The sequence below is a fragment of the Thunnus maccoyii genome, chromosome 18, assembly GCF_910596095.1.
Source record: "Thunnus maccoyii chromosome 18, fThuMac1.1, whole genome shotgun sequence".
NCBI classification, from domain to species: domain Eukaryota; kingdom Metazoa; phylum Chordata; class Actinopteri; order Scombriformes; family Scombridae; genus Thunnus; species Thunnus maccoyii.
In genome coordinates, this window is record NC_056550.1 from 5,152,904 (window position 1) to 5,177,224 (window position 24,321).

Sequence of the window (24,321 nt, forward strand, 5' to 3'; positions counted from 1 at the left end):
ACTGGACCATTGGCTAGCCAAACTAGCTGTGATGTCTCATCTCACATCCAAGGTGAGCACAGAGAAACTTTCTGATTATTCTCCAATGAAGCTCAAACATCCAACAATAAGCAAAACACAGTTTTGAATGGGGAGTGACTCTAACATTTCCACATTCACAGGTTTAGAGTGTGATGTTTAACTCTGACTTCGACCATGTGGTATTAGCTGATATTTTTTCCACAGTTGTTGCAGCCAATCACATAATTGAAATGAAACTTTGCTGTAGTTAAACAAAAAAAAAGAAGGGTGGGGGCGAGAGAGAGACATAGAGGAGGGGAGGGGGAGGGAGAAGCGGAACCCGGATGCTGATGCTGACCGTATCGGACGAAGAGAAGGAAGCAGGAGAGGAGGAGTGTGAGGGGTGTGGGGGGAAGAGAAAGAGAAGCGGGGATGTTATCTACAGGCAGCGGAGTGGAGGAGACCATCCCGTGAATGATGGGCAGCCCTGTGGATGCGGGCAACTTCTGAAACCCTGAAAGATTATCTTCTCGTTGATTTTTGTTGATTTTTGTTTTGTCATTTGTGCGGCAGGCAGCAGCCGGCTGAGGGAGGAGATGCGGTGATATCATGAGCATAGCCGGCCAGGGAGAGAGAAAGAGAGACAGAGAGGCAGAGAGGGAGGGAGGGAGGGAGGGAGGAAGAGGGAGCACGGGGAGGAGAGGCGGGGAGTCGGCTGCCACCAGGCCAGCTGAGGATGCTTGTTGTTTCTAGAAACAGGATTAATCACCGGGTTGAGCGCTGATCCTCCTCCGGTGCACCGAGCGCACCTCGCTCCGCTGCAGCCGTCCTGACCGTGGGCGCGTTTTGCCTGTCTGGCCCGGTCTGCCCGCGGCTGTTTGCCTCTTTGATGCTCTCCCCCTTCTTCCTCTATTTCCTGATGCAGGGCCGGGGAGGGGGTGAGCCAAAGTGTGCACCGGATATTGGAAAACCCATTCTTCTTGCTGATGCTGTTGTGATAATAGATTATTATCTGGACAACGCCGCATCTGCACAGAAAGGCAGATCCTGACCAAACGAGGCCGGACTTGAGAAGGAAAGGGAATATGAACGAGCTTGGAAGGGTTATGAAATTGTTTTTTGGACGTTAGGAGGGGAGGAGGGGGGTCCCTGATATCGATCAGAGAATGGATTCAATCAGGGCATTCTGACTTGGGATATTTGAGACTCTGCACTTACAGAAATCAATCTGTGGCAAATGTAGCCTTCCTGTCCAGGTCTGAATGAGATTTTTCTGTTCTGCTCCACTTTGGGCCAGCTGCATAAGCTAAAAAAAAGGATCAATCAGCTTTAAACTACTGTTATTTATAGCAAGGGGTGGGTTTCATTTGACTGGCGGCGATTATTCGCATCATTCTGGACATCTCCCATCACTTGGCACCGGTCAAACCTCACACGTCCTCTCCACGTTTTCTACCTTCCCTCTGAATGATGCTGCTTTCTCTGCTGTAGTAAAAGAGACACAACCCGATAGTGGAAAAAGATTTCTAGGCCTTACAGAGTGGGATTCGGGCCGGTTCTCACTCCCTGCACGCAGGTTTAGGTTGCTGCCTGACCGCATGACAAATAAGTGCATGGGAGTAGCCTGCAGGGCCCGGCTTTAGATCACGATCAGTCCTCTCCTCTACATCGCCGTACAACCGCCTGTGATGTGCGTTACGGCATTTCGCACCGAGCAGGACCGATCTTGATCTGCCTTATATCAGGAATATAATTTCATCACTTGAAAGATGAGCAGCAAGGAGCTGACGCTGGGCCAGTCCAGCCAGTATGTGGGGCCTTACCGGCTGGAGAAGACCCTCGGGAAGGGACAGACAGGTAGGAACCTCCTAAATTACCTGGAGTCGTGTAGCGAGGCAAATAGGACGTCTGCAAGGTGCATCACCTGATTCCAGGGTGTTGCTCGCTCATTCAAAATCACTTTGACATTCTTATGATATTCAGAGCTCACGGTTTAATCTGTGTTCCTCCTGTAAATCTTCTTATCTTCCATTTTTATTTGCCTTCAATCTTCTTAAAGGGTCTCCTTAAATTCATCACAGGATGTGCAGGTTTATTCTGAGTATTTGGTAGAAGATATCAGAGCAGGCCTCTTAACACATTTTCCAATCTGTCTTTTTGGGAGCTTTGATCAGTGTTTGTGACAATGTCAGTAAAACTTTTTGAATAATTTATGACATTATGACAGTTATGACACTTCCTTTCTGTTTTCACACTACATGATGATTTATGACATCCAAACAATGTCTTCCCCTCTCTGTCTGTCTGTTTCTCAGGACTGGTGAAGCTGGGTGTCCACTGTATAACCGGGCAGAAGGTGGCCATAAAGATTGTCAACAGAGAGAAACTCTCAGAATCAGTCCTAATGAAGGTACAAAACTTACCTCATCTGTCGACCAAACTGCCACTGTGGTGGCTACAGAGCTCAAGCTTGCACTCTCCGACCTGCAGAAACAGCATTAGAAATAAAGTCTTTATTTTTGCCAAGAAAAGCCCGACTGTGTGTTGTAAGTTGAGGCTGCCGAGTGTGTGGGCACTGCTTCTGTATACTGAACAATAGACATGATTTCATTCTGCTAATTAAGCCCTCCGATGAAAGCTACTGCAGCTGAAATACCCTGAACTGAAAAGAGAATTTAAATAGCTTTTTCATGTTGGTGCTGTGGCTGATTACTTGCAGCTTTGTGCAGTCTGTCTATAATACAGCATGTTGCAGAGGGAAAACTTAAGGCATAAGGAATGGCATCATATGTGTTACACAAAAATATCTCAGTATGTTAATAACACTGATTGTGCCTACAGTCTTTGAAATGGTCAGGTCTGGTCTGGCATCTCAAACAGCATACATTTGTTCCTATTGTGTTTTCATGATTGCTTTTGACTAAGTTAGTAAAATGTAGGGCTTTCTGTCTTTGCCCAGATGACAGACATGTGACAAACGTAAGAACAAAAAACATCTTTTGCACCAAAGACAATAAGCCACCCCTCGCCCCCTGCACATGCCACTGGTCCCCATGTTCTCAGGTTTATATTGCTTTGGAAAGTTGCCCATTATCTACTCTCTGTGCTGAATGTCGGTAACCGCATTGAGGGGCCTCTTTCTGTTAGCTTAAGCTGGGAAGGCAAGCTAATGCACATTCAACTACAATGAACTGAAGTAGCTCCATGACACAGAGGCACAGTGTAAAAAGAAATATTATAGTTTCTGTGCAGTTTCTGCCCACTTTTTGTCCTCTCATATATTTCTCGCTTATAGCAGTACGATGCCTCACTTTTCTGTCAAATAAAACAGAGTCCCATTTTCTGTGAGTCTATTTCCTGCCACCTAGCAAATATAAGCCTTGTATTCACTCTACTTTTAGCTCTGTTTTGGTCTCCACTAAACTCTTAAGGGAAATATCTGGCTGTTTTGCTCCTAAATGCTCCACATATGTTCAACAGCTAGTTGCTAGTTTTGTCCATCTATTATTTGGAGCTGGATAGGTAGTGTACAGTTGGTTTATCAGATCATTTTTGCTAAACAGCTGCCTTTTTCCTCTGGAGGCGAAGCTGATGAGAGCAGTGAGACTGAATCAAAACAGTAAAGAGCCAAAACAGTGAGCTAAATGATGCTAACACGCTCAGTAGAGCGGAGGGAAACCTCAGAATTGGTGATAATTCTCTGTAGGTTCATCACATGGAGTGACACCATTCACATTACACATAGTCATTTGGTTCATTGTTCATATAGAAATATTGTTTAGTGCAGCTTTAAGTCTTGTTTGTTACATGAGTTTTAATTCAGCTAGCTAACTAACTAGCTTACTGTACAGGCCATGACCTGCCCTGAATCTTTTAGCTACAAGAAAAATTGACAGTGACAGCATTGGATGTTATTCATAATTTATAACAACCTTCCGTCTTTTTTTATATACATTTTAAAACACACTTTGTCATCGTAATTTCTTACTTGTTTACTAAATGCCTATTCTGCCCCCGTCTGTCTACAACTATTACTTATGTTGTCCCAGTTTTAGCAACGATTTCTCACCTTGAAATGAACACTTGCATATAGTCTCCCTCTGCTCCTCACTGTCCCTGTCTTTATACATGCTTCCTCTCTTTCTCTATCCCTCACATCATATTTATCTTCTATTTCCTTCTGACATCTCAATCTCCATCATTTTTAACCTGCCTCCTCTTCTCTTCTCTCTCCCTCTCTGTTAACCTTTCTCCACATCTCTTCCTCCATCTCTCTGCCTCTCTCTCTGTCCATCCAGGTGGAGAGAGAAATAGCTATTCTTAAACTAATAGAGCACCCTCACGTTCTGAAGCTGCATGATGTCTATGAGAATAACAAATACCTGTGAGTATCTCTTCATCTTTCGCCTTTCCGCTGACTTTTTTTAATCTTCCCTCTCTGCCTCTGGATCTCTGCCAGAGCAGAAACAACCTTGAATCTGAAAGGGAAAAAAAGAGGTTCTGTAAGACAAAACAGAGATAAATAACCATATGACATTGAAGATATGTCACGTACATCTTAGTGTGTATGAGTTTGCATGTATAGAAGAAATATCTGTGACTATTGTGCATGGATTTTGATGGCCGTTATTTTTAAACACATTTCAGTTTCCGAGGATCCTTCCGTGTCTTCACCTGTTTTCATTATTCTGATCTCTCTGCCTTCTGTCTCTCAGGTACCTGGTGTTAGAGCATGTGTCTGGTGGAGAGTTATTCGACTACCTGGTGAAGAAGGGCCGGCTGACTCCCAAAGAGGCCCGGAAGTTCTTCAGACAAATTATTTCTGCCCTCGACTTCTGCCACAATCACTCTATATGGTCTGTGAGAAGCTATAGGAAACTTTTATATCTTGAAATCATTCTCTACTTGTATGTTGATTTCGATTAATTTCTTTTCTTAGTTTTTCTGTTAGTTTGGTTGAATTATCACATCGGTGGGTACCAATGTTCTGCATACTGAGTAGCAAAGAGCTTAGTGAACCACTCAAAGACTTTGAAGCAGGTTTAATCAGTGGTGGAAGTATTCAGCTCCTTAAAGTCTCCTTTTTTTTTCTTCTTCCTTTAGTTGAATGTTTTAGCCTCACTGTGCAGAATGATGTACAGTATGTGCAGAGTTTGACACTCAAAGACTGTTGTAACATCCATCTGGTGAGAGTGTAAAGTTACTCTGTGCTCACCTTTAAATCTGAGTTTAAGGTGTGATTTTAGCGTGACTAGTTTTGAGCCAATTGTGATCCAGTATGAAACTTACACAAGTGTGATGTGGAAACTTGAAGCCTCCAATACACAAACACTGAGAATGGACTTTACAGTGAAGTAGGAGACTTCTTGTGTTCAAAAGTTAAACTTCTGAAATGAAAAATATTTACATATTCATAGAATTGGATTTTTCAATGAGGGTGGAGGACTAGATGTCATTTTAATGGATTTTTAAAGAGGTCACTGAACTTTGTTGTGGAAAAACCATATTAGACAGAAATGATTAGTCAAAGCAGAGTATCTTTAAGTAAAAGTACCAAAACAACTATGTAAAAATACTGCATTATAAGGAAATGTATTCAAAATCCTACTGAAGTAGAAGTATTACCAGCAAATTGTACTTCATGTATCAAAAGTAAAAGTTGTAGACTTTTAATAGTAATGTATCAATGCGTATGTAGCATTTTATTCACTTAGTTAGCATGTTTAGTCCAGTGGCTTCATTTATCATAAGATAAAGGAGGTGGGGTGGGGGGTCATGAGATGATTAATGGGACGATGAAGAAGAAAAAACAAAGTTCTGCTACGCAAATTTGTATTCATGTTTTTGTCTTTTCTGCAATCCTTTCTTTTTTGTAAGGTATTGGATTTGTCCCCAAATGTAGCCTATGACAGACCACACACACTCACACACACACACACACACACACACACAGCTGTTTTCTGTTCAACATCACTATGCTTTAATTAACAGAAGTTCTCCCATTCACTTTGTTTATATGCTATGTGTACCAAGCTTTAGCTGCTGTTTATGGTCTAGAAAAAAGACTTTGATTTAGAATATGTGTGTGTATGTTCAGTCACAGAGACCTGAAGCCAGAGAATCTTCTCCTGGATGAGAAGAATAACATCAGGATAGCAGACTTTGGCATGGCTTCTCTACAAGTCGGGGATAGCCTGCTGGAAACCAGTTGTGGGTGAGTACAGGGTTCAATAGCTTAGCGTCGCATGTTCTTACGGGCTAAAATTGTTTTTGTGTATTAATGCCCTTTGGTCAGGTAACTGTTTAGAGATTATCTTTAATTATCTTATTACCTTTTAATTGAACTGTATTGTAAAGCCTCTATAAAGATGATATGTAACTTCCTAAAATGTTAGTCATGCATCTATCTAGTGATTTGTGATTTTAGTATTTAAAAGACTTGAGGACTTAACCTTTAGTGATACATACAAAACCACCAGGAACATCCTCTCAAAGCTCTATTGTGCTTCTTTTTACATAATGGCTGTTTTCATAACAAATGGCTGTTTTCATTAAAAGCATTTTTTTAAACCATCTGCCCGTCAGGCGGGACGTGGATTTAGCAGATAAAATTAGTAAGGGATTGTAGCTTTCACCTGGATTCACCTATTCAATCTATTCCATGGAAAAGAGCAGGTGTTCTCAGCTTTTATACACTCAGGCAGGAGTATTTTTTTCCATGAGTCAGCACTCACACACATTAACTCAGTGCCTCCTTTATCTCCGTGTATGTTTGTTTGTATCTGGTTGAATCTTTTAATAATTCTCTTTTCTTTTTAGATCCCCACATTATGCTTGCCCAGAGGTCATAAGGGTAAGTTGCTTGCCTCTCAGTGTGTGTGTATGTGTGTGTGTGTTTGTGCATGTCTGATGCTACCGTGTCATTGTTTTTCAGGGAGAGAAGTATGATGGTCGCAGGGCAGATGTTTGGAGTTGTGGAGTCATCCTCTTTGCTCTTCTTGTGGTAAGAAGATCCTTTCTGCTTCTCACTGATCTCCTCTAAACTTCATCCTTCCTTTTATTCTTTTCTCTTTTATTTCTTTTTTCTTTCAGTATTTAGCCACTCGTCTTTCCTCCCAGCCCTTTGATGTACATTATTAATTTCACGTAGAGCATTATTCACTTTGAACCTCGTACACAGTATTCTCTTAAGTTAGTCCGTCAACTTATCAGCATTAAATCTTAAATCTGTGAAGTTTTTGACCACTAATGGTGCCATGGAGCAATGTTGTGATGAGTGGGTTGCCGTTTTGTTTGTATTTTGTTCTCTACTGCACTCGACATGGATGACATGATACATGACTGCTGACTGTTTCACGTTTTTCCATTAATGGACAGTTGGGGGTGGTAGCATGCCAGAAAACATAAAAAAATGTAGCAATCTGCCCTCAAAAGGCCGGGAACAGTGTAACTGCTAGCTAGCAAACATGAAAAAATTTTAAAAATCAAAAACATATTTGTCAGGCCTCAAGGAAACATGCATTGTGTTTTGATGAAAAACACTAAATTGTTTGGTTGTTTACAAGTAAACACCACAGGGTACCTTTAACTACATTCACTGGAGGGGGTTACATAGTTCTGTTTGCATAAATGAGTGATAAAATGACAAAACTACCTGCACTCTTTCAACTCTTTGTGTCTCTTTTTGATCCTCTTATGCCAACCAACTCTGTTTTATCTCTTTACCTCTGTTTTTTAAAAATAGTTTTCTATTTTTTTCCATCTTCCCAGGGTGCCTTGCCCTTTGACCATGACAACCTGCGGCAGCTTCTCGAGAAAGTGAAGAGCGGGGTATTCCACATGCCACACTTTATACCTCCTGACTGCCAAGCATTGCTCAAAGGAATGATAGAAGTCAACCCTGACAAGAGACTCACGGTGAGGGGGAGGGACCGTGGTAATTATGGTGGGAGAGAAAAAAGTCACCTTAAAAACAATAGCTAATGATGGCTTTGAATTTCTGGGTCCATCATTTTTTAGGTGTTACAGCTTTTTCCTGTGATTACCTGGCCAGTTATAGTATATTTTTTAATTTGAAACCTGAAAATTTAAAGGTAACCCAACCAAAACCTACTGTAGAGCAAGAGTTGTTTGTGGATGTATGTTTTTGCACCATCATTGGACACCAATAGTAGAACTCCATCGTAGAAGCTGATGACATACACATTTCTACAACTGCAGTAGTGTCAATACATTGCAGTGCACTGACGAGATATGGCTTTTTGAGTCTGTGATCAAAAAAAAAATCAGTCAAAATCAATGTCTGCTTATGTTGACTGTATTGTTTCAGCATTACTTGACTAAGCAAGTGAAAAAAATCTACTCAAACATAATTGAAGGTTTATTTCTTTCAGTGCACATCTCACAGAGGACCCTGAAGCACAGTCAGCATCTACAATGGTGGCTATGATGAACATAACTAACTGTTCTAAGCTCCCCTCCCACCAACAGTGATTGTTCAATCATAGCTTAGCAACTGGCAGACCTGTCAAGCTTTCGATTTGTCCACAAGCCAAATCAGTGTGCATGGGGATGTAGCAAGAGAGGCACTAACATATAAAGAGAGCTATAAAAAGTTTGGAGGGTGGTGTCTTTTTTCAGCCTTTCCAAAACCAAACACACAGGAGCAAGAGTGCAAGGATAAATAGTGTGTTCTTAAGCTCTAATGTAAGCTTCAATTGCTGGCATGTCTGGCTAAACTACAGTACAGTAGTAACCGGGCGTTATTTCCAAGGCCAAATAGTATTTCCATTGCCTTTTGCAGCACCAGTTCTGCATGTTAGGAGCTACTGCTCTCTATTAGATCTCAGGAAGTTTACACCCCAGCAATCCCATCCAATGTTATCCCATGATAGCATTACATTACGTAGCATTACAAGCCTTTTCGCTTGTAGAATTAAAAGTAGAAATATAACTTTTAAAAGTAGAAGTATGCTAAAATAATTATGCTAAGCAGTCAGACAGGGTTATGTTAGACTGAATTAGGTCTGATCTTACATTTTTGACTAGCCCTACACCACAATACATGAGCAATAGTGTTTCTTTATTTCCATGTCTTCTACATAGATCATGAACTGGTGAGAATGACTTTTTGCCCAAAACATACAGCTTTAGCTTCCGTCTGTTAGTAAAATATCATAGCCATGGACTCTTTTACAGGTTTGTTCTTTTAAAACAAGTCAGCTGGAAACATTAAAAAGTCAGCTAGAGACAGCGTTTTCAACCAACTCATGGAGCTAATGTTAGCTGTAATTAGCTACAGCTGATAAAATCTCAGTGACAGTTGTCATTTTAGCCGGTGGAATCAACCTTTGCCGCTTAGAAATGAGAACACTGCTTTTATCCACCTCTGTTTGAAACGAAAGACCCTTTGCTTCTAAATAACTAAGAATTTTGTTGGTAAATCTGCCACCATTATCATTGTAAACTGCATGAATGGAAAGGTTTAGCAACAGTAAGTGAGTTGGCTTTAGCAAATGGTCAATTGTTGCCGTTCACACTGAACCACAGTGCATGAAGCATGAACCAGGCATTTAGGAGGCAGGGAAGAAAGAACAGAAAAGACCCAGCCCCAGGCTTTGCTTCAAGATGTGAGAGAAATTCACCCTGACGCAAGACCTTACAGAGGGAGGAGGATAAATGAGGAAGGCAGAAAGAGCAGATCAGAGGGATGGGTTGAAGGTATTACTTAAAGGCAGGAGAGGAGTCAGCTGTCAGTTTACATCTCTGCCTTCAAACACAAGTTAGCAGTTGATTAGGAGAAAAGACTGGTGGAATCCAAGATGTAGGAAACCATATGCATTATATGTATGTATGTACAGTGTGAACGGATGGACAAGTGGTCTCATCAGTGGCTGGAAAGAAGGATGGAGGCACTGAGGGTGAAAGAGATGAGGACCTCTCTTCCTTTTCACCTAAATGCCAGCTGTCCCTCCTGAAAGCAAGGCTTGGAAAGAAATTGACAGTTGAGAGAGAGTTCGAGGACGGTGAATGAATAAATGAGTGAGTGAATGAATGGACAGTTAGAGGAAATTCCACTGCACTCGGATCATGAATTGAAGCTAGGATAAAGCAGGCGTGTGGGGTGGAAATGAGTCCATGGCTACGAGGCAGAGAGACAGAGGAAAGTGTGATAGTGTGGTTCGCAATGTGCCGTAAAATAAAGACGGAGATGAAGAGAAAGTCTGGTCAGTTAGTCATTCGGCTACAACAGAGCAGATTTAATCAAAGCTGTGGGTTCGTCTGATGAGCTGTTGATTAATGGAGCCTGAAACCAGGTCAGACTGTCTCTCTCTGTCCCTGTCTGTCTGCTAGTTGCCTCCATGGAAACAACCTACCACGCAAGAAGACAGATTTCAGTCCGGTACAGAAATACATCGTTTACCCCTTTATATATACACTTTACCCCTTTTCACGACATTCATTTCAGTTATGGAAACTGGAATGTTGTAGTGTCTCCTGCAAAGCTCTCACTGTGAGGCTGCTCACTAGTTTCCTCTCTGCAGATGTACAAATACAGCGTACACAGCAGGCCCACTTTGTACGTTTTACATGCCCGCAGAACCGCAGCTGCTCCATTACCCCACCCCCCGAGAGATACTTTGCAGTATTGATGCAATGGCTGCTACTGTATGCAGTCCTAATGCAGAGAGGGAACTTTTACAGAGTTTATAATGTTGTGAAGCAGTGTACAGTAGATGTAGTGGAGATGCAGGACTGCTTTGGACTTTAAAACTGTAATATTGTCTCAAACAAAAACATGGTGCATCATTCATAGAGAATAGGAAAACACTGAGACAGGAGCTAAATTTAGAATTATGAGTCTAAGTGCAATGCTGGCTTTAGTCTTCCATGAGGAAAATTTCTGGTTTGAGTCAGGACTTTTCTTTTTTACACAGAACCCAATTGGACAGCAGATTTATCTCTCAAAAGGGTTAAATCAGGTGTAAAAATGAGAAGACACGTTTTGGTCAGTGCTTTAATATTGTCTTCTATTTTTGTTGATTACAGCTAGAAGCAATACAGAAACACAACTGGTACCAGTAAGTACATTCATTTTTCTAACTTTTTCCCCCTTTCATCTCTCTGGCTTCTGCATTTTCCTTTCTCCACCCAATAATTACTTCAAAATGCTACAGCTACCTACACTGATATCAACAAAGTGATAACAGTTTCAAAGCAAATTCTCTACTTCCTGTCATTTCTATATTTGTTAATTTTGAGTTCAAAGTAAACAACCATGACACAGTAAAGGTGTAACCATGACACACCTTTAGTACTGGCATGAACTGCAAAACAGAAGTTAGAGACACTCAAGAGACTTGAAGTTTTAGTTATATTTTTTATTATAATTACCATTATTTATATTTACTTATATTTTTAATAATACCTGTGATTGTTTTAAATAGTGTGTTTATGTGCGTGATGACTGCTTCATTTGACTGAATCATCTTGTTTGATGTAGTATATATGTTTTTCCAAAAGAGATTTAAAGCATAACTAACTGACCAAAGTGGCCTGATTGGTTGCAGATTTGCACTTTCATACTGTGGTCATTAAATGTCATTAAATTAATTATTACAAGTTATAATTCTCATGAGGGTATTTATTGTTAATATTGGTTCTGAAGTGTATCTATCATACACATGATCACAGTGTGAAAAGCCCTTATGTATTATTTTCCAATGTCACACTCACTTTTCCAGCCTCTCTGCATTGTGGGTTAGTCAATATTCTAACACTCAACAAACCTCATACTATACTGTGCATACAATATGTTATGAGTTAGACTAACAATGTAAGGTGAATGCTGTGAGCCACTTTGGATTTTACCTTTTCAGTCTGCCACTTCTTGCAAAAAAGTGAAAGTACAGAGACAAAAAAAGTGGAGCATTACTCTGTGAAATCACCACTTTGGTTTGTTGTGTGTTTTAGTCCAAAATAGTTACCATGGCGCATCCTCCAGTACTATACTGACAGTGCTCATAGGTTGTAATTTGGATATGGTCGTTTTTATGTTTAAAATGACAAGTTTATGTTATTACTACTACTCTTATTCTGGTTGAAAGGATTCTTCTTGTCAATCAAAGACATTAAAATGGTGTCATCATCAACTTTGTAAGGAAGCAGTGTAAGGTACCGCATTACTGCCAAAATCAGCCTGATATGTTGACAACCAATGACCTTCTTTTGACTGAATTTTTTACCATACCATAATATCAGACTGTGAAAAATGATCCCTCCCTGGACATTAAACTTGTGTAATGTCCCATTGTCTATTAGCGCCGTAAACTTTGAGATGTTTCTTATATGCTAACTACATACACTGATGTTTTCCTATCAGGGGTGGTCGTAATGAGCCTTGCCCAGAGCAGCCGCCCCCTCGCCGGGTGTGTGTGAAGAGGATCCTATCCTTAACTGAGCTAGACCCTGACGTCCTGGAAAGCATGTACTCTTTAGGGTGCTTCAGAGACCGGGTCAAACTCACACAGGACCTTACAAGTGAGGAGTGAGTAAATAAAACCCATACAACATTTCCACTTTTAATAGATGGCAATACATCAATGTGCAATGTTGAAATTAAAGCAAATATGCTGTAATGTATGGCAGAACGAATTCAATCATTGATCAGCAGTTTTATAAATCTGTTTAATTTTTGAATGAATACAAAATATGAACAGACAAATGAAAGAATTCAAAACATAAACATAAGACAATTTGCAAATACAGCTCTGCTTGTATGTATGCTGAAAAAACCCCAATTACATAATTGTGTGTGGGTAATTTCTCTCTCTTTCTCTCATAGTCTTTTTTGTCTCATTGTGGACAGTCAATTACTTTCATCATTAATCTGCCTGACATGGCAGGAACAAGAGCACAAAATCAACAATGCCTCTTTTATCTCTCTCTCTCTTTCTCCACTCATCACTTGTGTCCCATCTCTCTGCCAAATTGATGTGGTTTCTCTCTACCCATAATGTAACAGTGGTAGCAGTGCAGCCCTGTTAAACAGGACAAGCCAACAAACATGAAGCATTTATATTAAAGCTGCATTAATCATTTTTTTGTATTGATAATAGATCAAAATGACAATGTGTAATGTGAAAGGTGTCGCTTGCAGTGATGAACCAACAGTGAATCATCACCTAGTTCTGTAGTTCCCCTCTGCTCCATGGAGCGTTTTAGCATCTTTCAGCTCATTGTTTTGGTTTTACTGCAAATCTACTGTCTGACTGAGTTTCACCACTCTCGTCAAGCCCTTTACCAGCCACAGCAGGAAGCTGTTTTCAGTGCAAAAGCTCTGATAAGCCCACTCTACACTGCCTGCCCAGCACCAAACAGCAGACAATATTGTAAACTAGCTGGTTAACATACAGTAGTGGAGCACTTAGCACTTATAAATAAACTTCACTTGACTTAAAGAGTCAGATACTTCCCTTAGGAGGTGGTGGAGACCAAAACTGAGCTAAAAGGAGACAGAGAGAATATTGGACTTAATTCTTCAGGTGGCGTGAAATACAACTCCTGATCTCTATAAACAGATAATTGCTACTCGGACTGTAAACAATGACCAGCACAGGAAGTCTTGGCCCGAATATCTGGTGTAGCTAGCAGATACACCGGAAGCCCTGAAACATTGGCCGTTGCCTCCAGAGGCTAAATTGTTTTCAACCGATAGCAGATGGGTTCTGAGATTGCACAACTCCAAATGAACGCTGTTGTTGCTCCTTATCTGATGGATGTGTAAACAGGCAACTGTTTGCTAACGTTTCAGCCATGTCAAGGTGATAATATGTCAGTGTTGTGTTTACAATTTGTTGCTCTGACCCCCAAGTGAACAAATAATCAATTAGAGCGAGTTTAAATTGTGCTACAGTTGTGGTGTGGTTTTTTCTCCAGTTCTTCCAGCCAACACTAAGTATTTCTGTCTCTTCTCTTTCTCCTTGTAAGCTTCGGTTTTTGTGTCTTACTGCATCTCTTACTGCAGGGAGAACCAGGAAAAGATGATCTACTACCTCCTGTTGGACAGAAAAGAGCGATACCCCAGCTGTGAGGATGAGGACCTGCCACCCAGAAATGACATAGGTAAACAGTTGCTCCAAATGCACTGAGAGAATCTGACGTGTATGTTTTGAAGTACAACTATTGTTTTAAATGGCCGAACATGCACCAAAAGTGTTATGAAGCACACCAAACTGCCTTGATGCGCCAACTCTGACCTTGTTTCGATTTCGGTGTCAAATGAGGACCCAGCGACCAAAGCTGTTTTCTCTGCAGCTGAAAAAGAAAGAGATAGTGCAAACCAGCTGAGCACCGGCAAGCGCACACGCATGCGAGAGAGAGACAGCACGGCAGTCATCGAGCAAGGAGAGCAAGCGGTAGTGCGAACAAAGCCTCTGAATGAGAGAAATAAAACATTATATTCTGATTATTTCACAGCAGTTACATTCTACAGCACAAATAAATAACCATCAAACACTCAACAGATGATTTACTGTGAAAACAGACACTCTTAGTTTATTTTTCCTCCTGTGCATTTCTCCTTTTCATTCACTCATTGCCACCAACTAATGCAGCAGTTGATAAAAAGAACAAAAGGACAAATCTGTGTTGGTTCTGTGGTGTTGGCATTTCAAATGTGATGCTCATAGGAGCATCAAATGATGTGCATCAATTATCGCTTTAGTGCGTTTGGGCCTTTTACCGTTTACCGGATCTAACCAACAACAGAACAAAAAGCTTTATAATGAAAGCAAATCTTACATTAGTCCTTTGAACTGTGTTTTCACCTTTTAAAATGTTTATTTTTGTCCTCCAAGACCCACCCAGGAAGCGCGTGGACTCCCCTATGTTGACACGTCACGGCCGTTGTCGCCCAGAGAGGAAGAGCCTGGAGGTCCTCAGTGTCACAGAACAGGGGTCTCCCACCCCACCTCGCAGGGCCCTGGACACTAATGCACACAGCCAGAGGTACGAACCAGCACTGACATATCATGACAATTTTTATTGATTCAAATTGTGGGCAGTAGCCAAGTTAATATCACAATTACAAGTACATATAAGGTTAAGCATGACATTTTGGGAATAACTACAGAAATAAACTACAGAATCTATTTTTATTGTTATACATAAAGCTTCCATTCAGCTTGATGAGTCTTATTGATTGTTGCTGTCTGTTGCCTTCAAAAGGTCTCGTTCAGTCAGCGGAGCGTCCACAGGTCTGTCCTCTAGTCCTCTCAGCAGTCCCAGGGTAAGAACTTCACTCTACTCTATTCTGTACTTCACATTATGTATATAACAGCAGTGAAGCTGTGAGAGATCTGGGTATGTTTGTAACATTGATGATGCAGAACTACTTGTTACCTCTGAGCTAGTTGCATCATGATAAATATGATTTGTCCTGCTCTTTTGAGACACAGAGTACATTTTTGGGCTCCAAAAAACCTATACGTCTATCTAAGATCTTGAAGTTACACAGCTGACAACATGTGATACCTGCTTTGTCTAGAATAATCTGACCCATTTTAATCCCCCTATGACACAACGAACCTGGCCCCGTTATTAAAATGTCCTGTTCTGCGCTTTACATTACATAATGATTACACTCACAAACATGGGGGATTGGCAGAAAAAGCTGTGTTAATGTGCACATTTTGCCCTGTTCATTCATTTTTAGCATCCGTTGACTAAAACCATATCAAGTATTACATTTTTTAGTGAGTGACAGGGTGAATAATATTTTTACATTAACTGTACAATGCTCTCTTCCCACTACAAATTCTAATAATCATAGGGAACATGTTATCTTGTTGCCATGCCTGTCTCTCCAGGCTTTTCCTTTTGAACATACAGTATATATACATCATAGTAAAGAATATATTTATTATCAGCAGCTTCAATATATAAATATCAGCTTTGGCCATCAAAAACACAAAACCAAATTTCCTGTGCTGTGATAACTCTTGCTCAGACTGTTGTTGCCGGTCATGCCTTTCCATCATACTGTCACTCTCTCAGCCATGCACATTCCCATTTCATAGACACACCATCCTGCCTCATACAAACATCTGTGTGCACATGCTGATATATTAATATACTGTGCTAAAGAGCAGAGATCATCAAATCCATCTTCTGTTTGGTGCATCTATTCCAGACCTGTTGAAGAATCGTTTCCATGAATCATATTTCATGACCATTGCTTTCTCTCTCATCTGTTCATGCCTCCCTCGGTCTTCTCCCCATCTCTCTCTGTCTGCCCATCAGAGCCCGGTCTTCACTTTCAGCCAATCAGAAGTCACATCCACCTCCGCCTCATCCTCCAAAGACCCCAAACCAGCGAGTAGCACCACCCCTCGGCCTACCCGCCCGGCGCCTGACCCAAAAACCCAGACCCTGCCCTCAAAGGGCCCCACAGACCGACCCCAGCTCCACTCCATGAAGTCCCTCCCTCTCCAGACTCCACGCTCCCCTTCCCCATCCCCCTCCCCACTCCTCTCCCCCATTCCACGCTTTTTCAACTTCCCCTCACCATCTGTCTTCAAGTCCAAGAACATCCACTCGTCCTCTAACTCCTCTGCCACCCCTCCTCCTGTGTCGCAGGTCACGCCGCAGGGCTCACCGCTGCCCACCCCGCTGGGCACGCCTGTGCACCAAATCCAACACCCTTCCTCCACCACCCCTCCCTCCTCTTCCTCCTCGTCTTCTTCTTCCAGAGCGGACGGAGCCGGCGGGGCCTCACTGTCACTGACCCCGCCCTCCAGCCCGGGCGGCAGTGGCGGTCTGGCTGCCTCAAGCTCTGCCCACTGGAGAACAAGGCTCAACTCGTTCAAAAACAACCTGCTGGGCTCGCCGCGCTTCCATCGGCGCAAACTGCAAGGTGAATATAGCGACACAAACACAAAGTTAATGATGACTGGAATTGGTGTGATTCCTCTCCTCTGATTGGTTGAGATAATATTACATGCTAAAAATATGTTCCAGCTGTGAGATAAAGCAACAGTTTTCTCCATCACTGTGAATTTAATGCTCTACAATCAGAGTTCTTCTACTCTGCATTTGCATCCAAGATAGAATCTATTATTACCAAGAAACTAGCACGTGTCCCAGTCTGCAGCCTGCGGCTGTGTTGAGTAATGTCTGATTCTGTGATAATCTGCAATTAGGGCAATTGAATTAAGGCCTGTCATCAAGATTCACTGCCCTTCTCACTTTTTCTTCCTCTCTCTGTCTGTCTTTCTTTTTTTAGTCCCCACATCAGAGGACATGTCCAGTTTGACTCCAGAGTCAAGTCCAGAGTAAGAACATGCATGTCTCAGTTTGTCTTTCTCTATCTTCATGACTTTAACTTGAGCAGTGCTGTAGACTAGACATAGTGTTCTACGAATTCTTAGTATCAACATATTCTCAATTTATAGCAGAGGTAGCATCCAATAACATCCTAACATCCTCTCATATTAATGAGCCCATGTTGGTATGAATGACACAGGTAACAATCACGGAAATGAAAGATGTTATCAAGTTGCATTATGGAAAAGGTAGGATCCAGTTTTTCTGGAGTTTTACCCATTCTAGAGACTAAAAGTCAAGATATCTCTGCACTTTGTTGCTTTGGTTTTGACTATTCTTTTTTTAGTCTGTCTTTCGCAGGTCCTCCAACTTTATAGAAGTACAATAATAAATTCCTTGAGCACAACCACAACAAACACCTGCAGAAAACAATTCACTTTATCAATTTTATATCTAAGTTGACAAAAATAATCTCACCCCAAGGTTTATTTTGTCATTTTCTATCTTAAAAATCTTTGGAGGCCCATTTACTCACATTGTATTTATAACAAAACCTGTATACAGTACAAACTCTGGTCATATTTTTCAATCCTCAGAACAACACTAATCTCACCACCATAATTGGATTTTTAAGTTGTCGCCAAACAGTTCACTGCTTTTAGATAAGTTCCAATCGGGTTTCTGTCAGCAACTGCTCTTCTCAGAGTCTCCATTGAGATAACGTTTTCTAATATGGGTGAGTGCTCCGTTTTGGTGCTGCTGGATCCTAGTGCAGCTTTTGACACTGTGGATCACAGAATAATGACTGAAAGGCTTAGGCAGTGGGTGTCTCAGGGAGCACCTTGGACTGATTTTCTTCCTACCTCTCAGATAGGAGTTTTTCTGTGTTGTTTGGTCCTTACATGTCTGAAACTGCTACTCTATCCTGTGGTGTGCCTCAAGGTTCTGTCTTGTGTCCTATTGTATTTTCTTTATACTTCCCCTAGATTATGTTATTAGCAAATTTAGAGATATATCCTATCACTGTCATGATATATGATATTCAGCTCTATGTCTCTTTTAAGCCTGATAACTTGATAAATAACGACAAATTGTCTGTGTTGCACAACTGTCTGACTGCCATTCTGACTGGATGTCCAACAACTTTTTACAGCTTAATACAGTCAAGATGGAGGTTCTTACCACAGCTTGAGACAGTATAGCTCCCTAGGTTGCTCAGAGTATTGGGTCCCTTTCCCCAGCTGTTCGTTTAATTTAAGAAATCTCAATGTTATATTTGATCAGGCTATACCTTTCAATCAACATATTAAATCACTGACACGTACATTTTTTTTCAAACTAAGAAATATTGCAAAACTCAGGTCTGTTATATCACAACGTGAGCGAGAGATGATTATTCACACTTTTATTCATATCCTGATACTTCTCAGTGTTACTCTGCTGCTTCATTCACTCTCTAACAGAAACAGCAGAACCTTTTTAGCCAAACGAAATGCTTAAAATATGTGTTGAAACTATCTTGGATTTATTTTGTATACTAGATCATTTTTTAAAATTTACTTGTGAAATGTGTGAACGTTACTACACTGTCTCATATGAAATACTTGTGTATTTGCAGACTGGCTAAGAGGTCCTGGTTCGGTAACTTCATCAACCTGGAGAAAGAGGAGCAGATCTTTGTTTTGATTAGAGACAAGCCACTCAGCTCTATCAAGGCTGACATCGTCCATGCCTTTCTGTCCGTGAGTACAATCGAGCTCAAATAAGTCTTGACAACTTCCAGCATTACTATATAACACCACTTGTGTCGTTAAAGGCACAGATTTAAGATTTCATCTTTTTCGCTGAGTGTCACTCTCTTCTTTTGCCTCTCTAGATCCCATCCCTCAGCCACAGTGTGGTGTCTCAGAACAGTTTCCGGGCAGAGTACAAGTCCTCCGGTGGCCCCTCTGTCTTCCAGAAGCCTGTCAAGTTCCAAGTATTATTTCATTTTTAATTTCTTCAGCTCTAACTGACCCCAACACTGGCTACATCTATAAAAAATGCATAATGGCTGGCCATGCAAGTTCAAACTCACTGAACATTACATTAAATTCTAGTCAGCATGTCAGTGCTCCTTGTGAAGAGTTTGAATGTTTCAATGTAAGCATTATATAATGAGGTGTTAAAAGAAGGAGATTTTACATCTGATAATGGCATACAATGTTCTTTTGAGCAGCTTTAGGGAAAATTTAAGCAGAATGCGTGGTTCAAAGTGCAGTTTGCGGTCACTTTAGGTTCCTTTTTAACAATGTATGTTTGATGTATTGTATGTTTGTACATATAATACATCAACAATACAACCATGTAGTCAAATGTGCAAATTATTTGATTTGTTGATGATTTGTTTTAGGGCAAGAGAAATTCCATTCCAGCATGCATGCTTTTTTACATAATGTTCTCTTTTGAATGCAGTTACATAGAACAACTAAGAGCTATTCATTGAATCTATTTTACAAAATTCTTTATGTAACCTTGAACCAACGCTGTAGAAATCTAACATTTCCACATAGTATCAAAAACCCAACAGATTCAACCCAGGATCTGTTGCTTTATTTTTGTACAAACAAAACTGAACAAAACTCAGGCCATCAGAATAGATGCTGTAATCACAGGCTGTAAGGTAAAAGTTCATCTTAAGAATGCATGTATCTCGAACAATCTTTGATCTCTGTTTGTGAGTAAACCTTATTAATTCAACATTGTCAGTCATTAACTCAGGAATGCGTGCTTCTTTTTCTCTTGTAGGTGGACATTGCTTTCTCTGAGGGAGAGAGAGAGCGTGAGAGGGAGCGAGCAGAGAGGGAAGGAAGAAGAGAGATGGGCATCTACAGCGTCACCTTCACTCTAATAACAGGTACGAGGAGGACGTGTTTAGAGAGAGATACAGAGACAGAGAGAGACACAAAGCTGGAGATGAGGACATTCATAACCTAGCTGCAATCAGATACAAGTAAATGGATGTAATGCAATCCGATACACCAGCTCTGCCATAAATTCTACTTTCACAAAGCTTATACATTTTCAGTTTTTGTTTACATTGTCAGAAAGGTGATAATTTTACTTTATGTTTATTATTGAGATCATAGTGTGTGGTGGTGGTATAGTGGTGTCCACCCATAGACTGTAAAAAAATAATGGACGCAGCCACCGTGACATCGTCTATTGGTTTGTGGACTCCCGTTTTGAAGCCTCGACGTCGGCATTTTGACCGTTGCCATCTTGGATTTTTGGAACCAAAAGTGATGAGAAGTGACCGTATTTGGACGAGAGGGTGGCGCAGACCCTAATGCTAGCTGCTAGCTTGGTTAGCATGGTGCGTTTGCTGTTTATGGTTGACTGTGATAACGCTAATGCTAATTTTCGATAGCAAAAAATAAGCTTAAAACCTTTAAAACAAAATTTACTTGCTGGAAAAACTGAACATCCAACTCCTTAGAGGGTCTGTAGTATGACCAAACTCTGAAGACTTTATTAGTGACCAAAATATTACAATTAACTTTCATGAACTGAAAACACACGGTGAAATACGGCTTCACCTATACTCTGAATAAGGGGTTACACCTTGGTTACGATACCTTACCAATGTTGTCACCGTGGTAGCGACTTGTCAATCACAAGGTAGGCACGTCCTTATGCATACCCTGTTTTATCATCTATTTTGCTTTAAATGGGACCATAATTTACAAAATGAACATCATGCTGTATTGAAGAAGACTCATTAGGAACCTGTTTTCTGAGGTAATAAATCAAGTGAGAAGTAGGGTTATTTTCTTAAAAACTTCCATACAATTGGACCTCTTTTTGGAGCCAGTTGAGTCACCCCCTGCTGGCCTTTAGAGAGAATGCAGATGTAATTCACTTCCGCATTGGCTAAAGCAGAATCATCACCTTTCTGATAATGTCAACAAAAACTGAAAATGTATTTAAACTTCATAAGAATAGAATTTATGGCAGAGCTGTTGTATTGGATTGCATTAGATTGCACAGGTGTTCCTAATAAAGTGCTTGGTGAGTGTATAGAATATGAGACTAAAAGTATGGACTCTTGAATTGTGTTCAAATTCAGGCTTGTTTCAGTTTTAGTCTATATTTTGAATTTATATGCTTTTTTTTGGCACTTAAAATTACAAATCACAATTTTGCACTATATGCATTTTACTAATGCTCTCTCAGTAAAAACAACCTAAAATGATTGATTGTCTCTCCTCTCAGGTCCTAGTCGCAGATTCAAGAGAGTGGTGGAAACCATTCAGGCTCAGCTCCTAAGTACTCACGATCAGCCTTCTGTGCAGGCACTGGCTGGTGAGGAGAACACCCATACAAGTAATAGTTTCTCACATTAACCCATTTACACTCACTACATCTACAAGTAGGTTAAGTGTTTGTTTCACTTCTCTCCCTGATGTTACCTCTTGCCCCTCAGATGAGAAGAATGGTCAGCTTTCCCGCCAGCCCAGCACTCCTTCGCGTCAGAATTCCCGGCGTTCCGAAAGTGGATCAGAACGGGAGCGGGGAGAGAAGGACCGTGTGGCAGATGGGGGGAGCGGGAGCGGGAGTAGCAGCGGGACCGTCTTACAGAGGCGGGGCTCGGGGAAAGACAAGACCAGACTCCTCTCGTCGTCCAACGGGACGCAGTCTCATCCTTGAAAAGAATGTTGTGGGAGAGAGGCGAGGGTCATCTGCCCGGCCGCTCTCTTCCTTCCCTCTATCCTTCCCATAATCTTTCCTTATCTGTTTCCTTCCTTCCTGCCTTGCTTCCTACCATCATTCCCTAGCAATGGAATGGAGGAGGGGGAAGGTTTTCCTTGAAGCTGATCTGAGGATATGATGGAAAATTCCCCACAAATGGCTGGTTTTAGCAGAAATGTATATTTGTAGGGGTGACGGAGGCAGGTTGAGCTGATCTCTAGTCAGCCTTCAAGGGCAGCTTCACCCCGGAGGGACGAGTCAGAGGACAGGATGTCCAAAAAGTCCCACCTTACCAGAGAAATACAGGAAAAGCTCACAGCCAGGGAAACGCATAGTTCACCCACTCCGAATCAAGAAAGCACACGATCTTCCCACCGACCAATCAGATGCAACACATGGTTCACACCCAACAGGAAACCTCCCATCAGTCAGTCAAAATGGCACAGGAAGATACAGGCCAATGACAGAGCACCTCAAGACATTTTCATTCATCATCTCCACTGTCTGGTCAACTCCTGACCAGCCAACCTGCATCATCAAGTATCCTCAATGTCACCTGATGAGTCACATGACAGGAAGCCTGCTCTGCTCTCCTCTACCCACATTCTAATTGAAGGAAAATGTGTATTCTCAAGCAAAGCAACAAAATAAGGATGTCTTATAAAGAGAGGAAGGAGAATTACTGAGGGAGTCTTGATTAGGCTTGATCGTTAAAGCGGATATTATCTATAAATAATCAGTAAACTTAGTGTCCTACTTTAACAGTCAAAGAGTCAGAGAGGAAAACACACAAAGAGATGACAGAGAATGGATCAGATGTGGTCTACGTAATGTAGCCCTACAGCTAGGTGTATATCAAAATAAGACAGACAGATGCAACTTTTCTGTGAGTGTATGAGAAGCATTAAGTCCCACAGTTATTTCTGAATTACACTGATAAAGCTATGATACCGTATTGCCTTTAACGGAGGAGAAAAAGTGGATAGCTAGTTAGATTTAGCCCCATTTCAGGACACTAGGCACACCACAGGAAGAATCTCTCATAAGTGAGAACTCCCACAGGAAGAGAGGGAGATGACTAGATAGAGAGAAAACAGAGGATAGATAGCCACAGGAAGGATAAAGGAAGAACAAGTAGCCAAATTCTCTAAAGCTAACTTAGAGATGACAATGAAAGTCAGTTTTTGTTAAAGGTTTTTTTTTCCTAGACTTTTTTTTAATACAACATTAATATGCCATGTGTACATTGAAAGAGTCATTGTTAGCTGTAGTTTTTCTCTTGTACTTACTGGCTGTGAAGCTTTCTAGAGCGACTTCATTTTGAGGGATAGGGGACAAAATTCACAGTCTTTTTCTGTGCAAAAAATGCATTCTAATATTCAACTGAAGCTAATATGAAGCTTCACCAGTCTGAGTTAACATAACATTTGCTAAACCCTTCCCTCAGACAACAGTTGTCCAATCATTGCTTAGCATAACTTCGGATATCTCAACATGCAGAAGCCGTGTGCATGAGGCTGTAATAAGACAGATACTCAGCTTTTTTCATTCTTTTAGTACAATACCATATATCTAGCCATCAGTTGCATATTTAAAAAATATGCAATATCAAAAACATCTTTCTCTTCTTGTTCCTACAGTTGGATGTTTGTGCTTCACTGTGCAGAATGATGTATGTGTAGAGTTTGACACTAGAAGGCTGTTTTCACATTCATATGCTGAAAGTGGAAAGTTTCTCTGAGCTCATTAAAAATCAAATTTTAAGGGACGGGCCTATGAGCAAGATTTGTGACATGACAACTAGTTTGGAGCCAATCCTGGTCCAATATTCAACTTACACAAGTGTGATGTGGAAACTTGAAGCCTCCAGTGCACAAACACTAAGAATGGACTTTACAGTGAAGTAGGAGACATCTTGTGTCCAGCAGTCAAACTTCTGAAATGAAAAATATTTGCATATTTATAGATTCTTGAATTTTTAATGAGGGAGAGGCAAGAGATATAATTTGAAGTATTTTAACAAGATAGTTGACCTTTTTGGTGGAAAAACCAGAACAAACACAAATTGTTATTTAAAGCATAATATTTTATATACATCTTAAAATGTCTGGAGGGAATCTTGAAGATCCTTTTAAAGGTTCTCGTTTTATAATGAGACTTGCACTTGAACATACATCAGTATGATAAAAACTACCTAAATTGACTTAAACAGTCTTTAGGAAAAATGTATTTGATGTGTACTTTGATTTTAGTTTGGCTCATGTC

At 40.9% G+C, this 24,321-nt stretch overlaps 1 protein-coding gene across 2 annotated transcripts; it reads left to right on the top strand.

Moving 5' to 3' along the window:
• Positions 1-725: 725 nt before the first annotated feature.
• brsk1b (BR serine/threonine kinase 1b) lies at positions 726-22,611 on the top strand. 2 transcript variants are annotated; one of them, XM_042393767.1, is made up of 20 exons: positions 726-1,857; positions 2,316-2,410; positions 4,299-4,384; positions 4,716-4,856; positions 6,098-6,214; positions 6,820-6,853; positions 6,935-7,003; positions 7,771-7,917; positions 11,050-11,081; positions 12,383-12,547; positions 14,027-14,124; positions 14,859-15,009; positions 15,229-15,289; positions 16,303-16,915; positions 17,285-17,333; positions 18,944-19,067; positions 19,202-19,303; positions 20,113-20,221; positions 21,580-21,690; positions 21,791-22,611. In XM_042393767.1, exons 1-20 carry the CDS (start codon positions 1,770-1,772, stop codon positions 22,012-22,014), a joined length of 2,616 nt encoding a protein of 871 aa, XP_042249701.1. In that variant the 5' UTR covers positions 726-1,769; the 3' UTR covers positions 22,015-22,611. The 2 variants fall into 2 exon arrangements, with proteins under 2 accessions (XP_042249701.1, XP_042249702.1); XM_042393768.1 differs by having other exon boundaries at positions 21,580-21,669.
• The last annotated feature ends 1,710 nt before the right edge of the window (positions 22,612-24,321 follow it).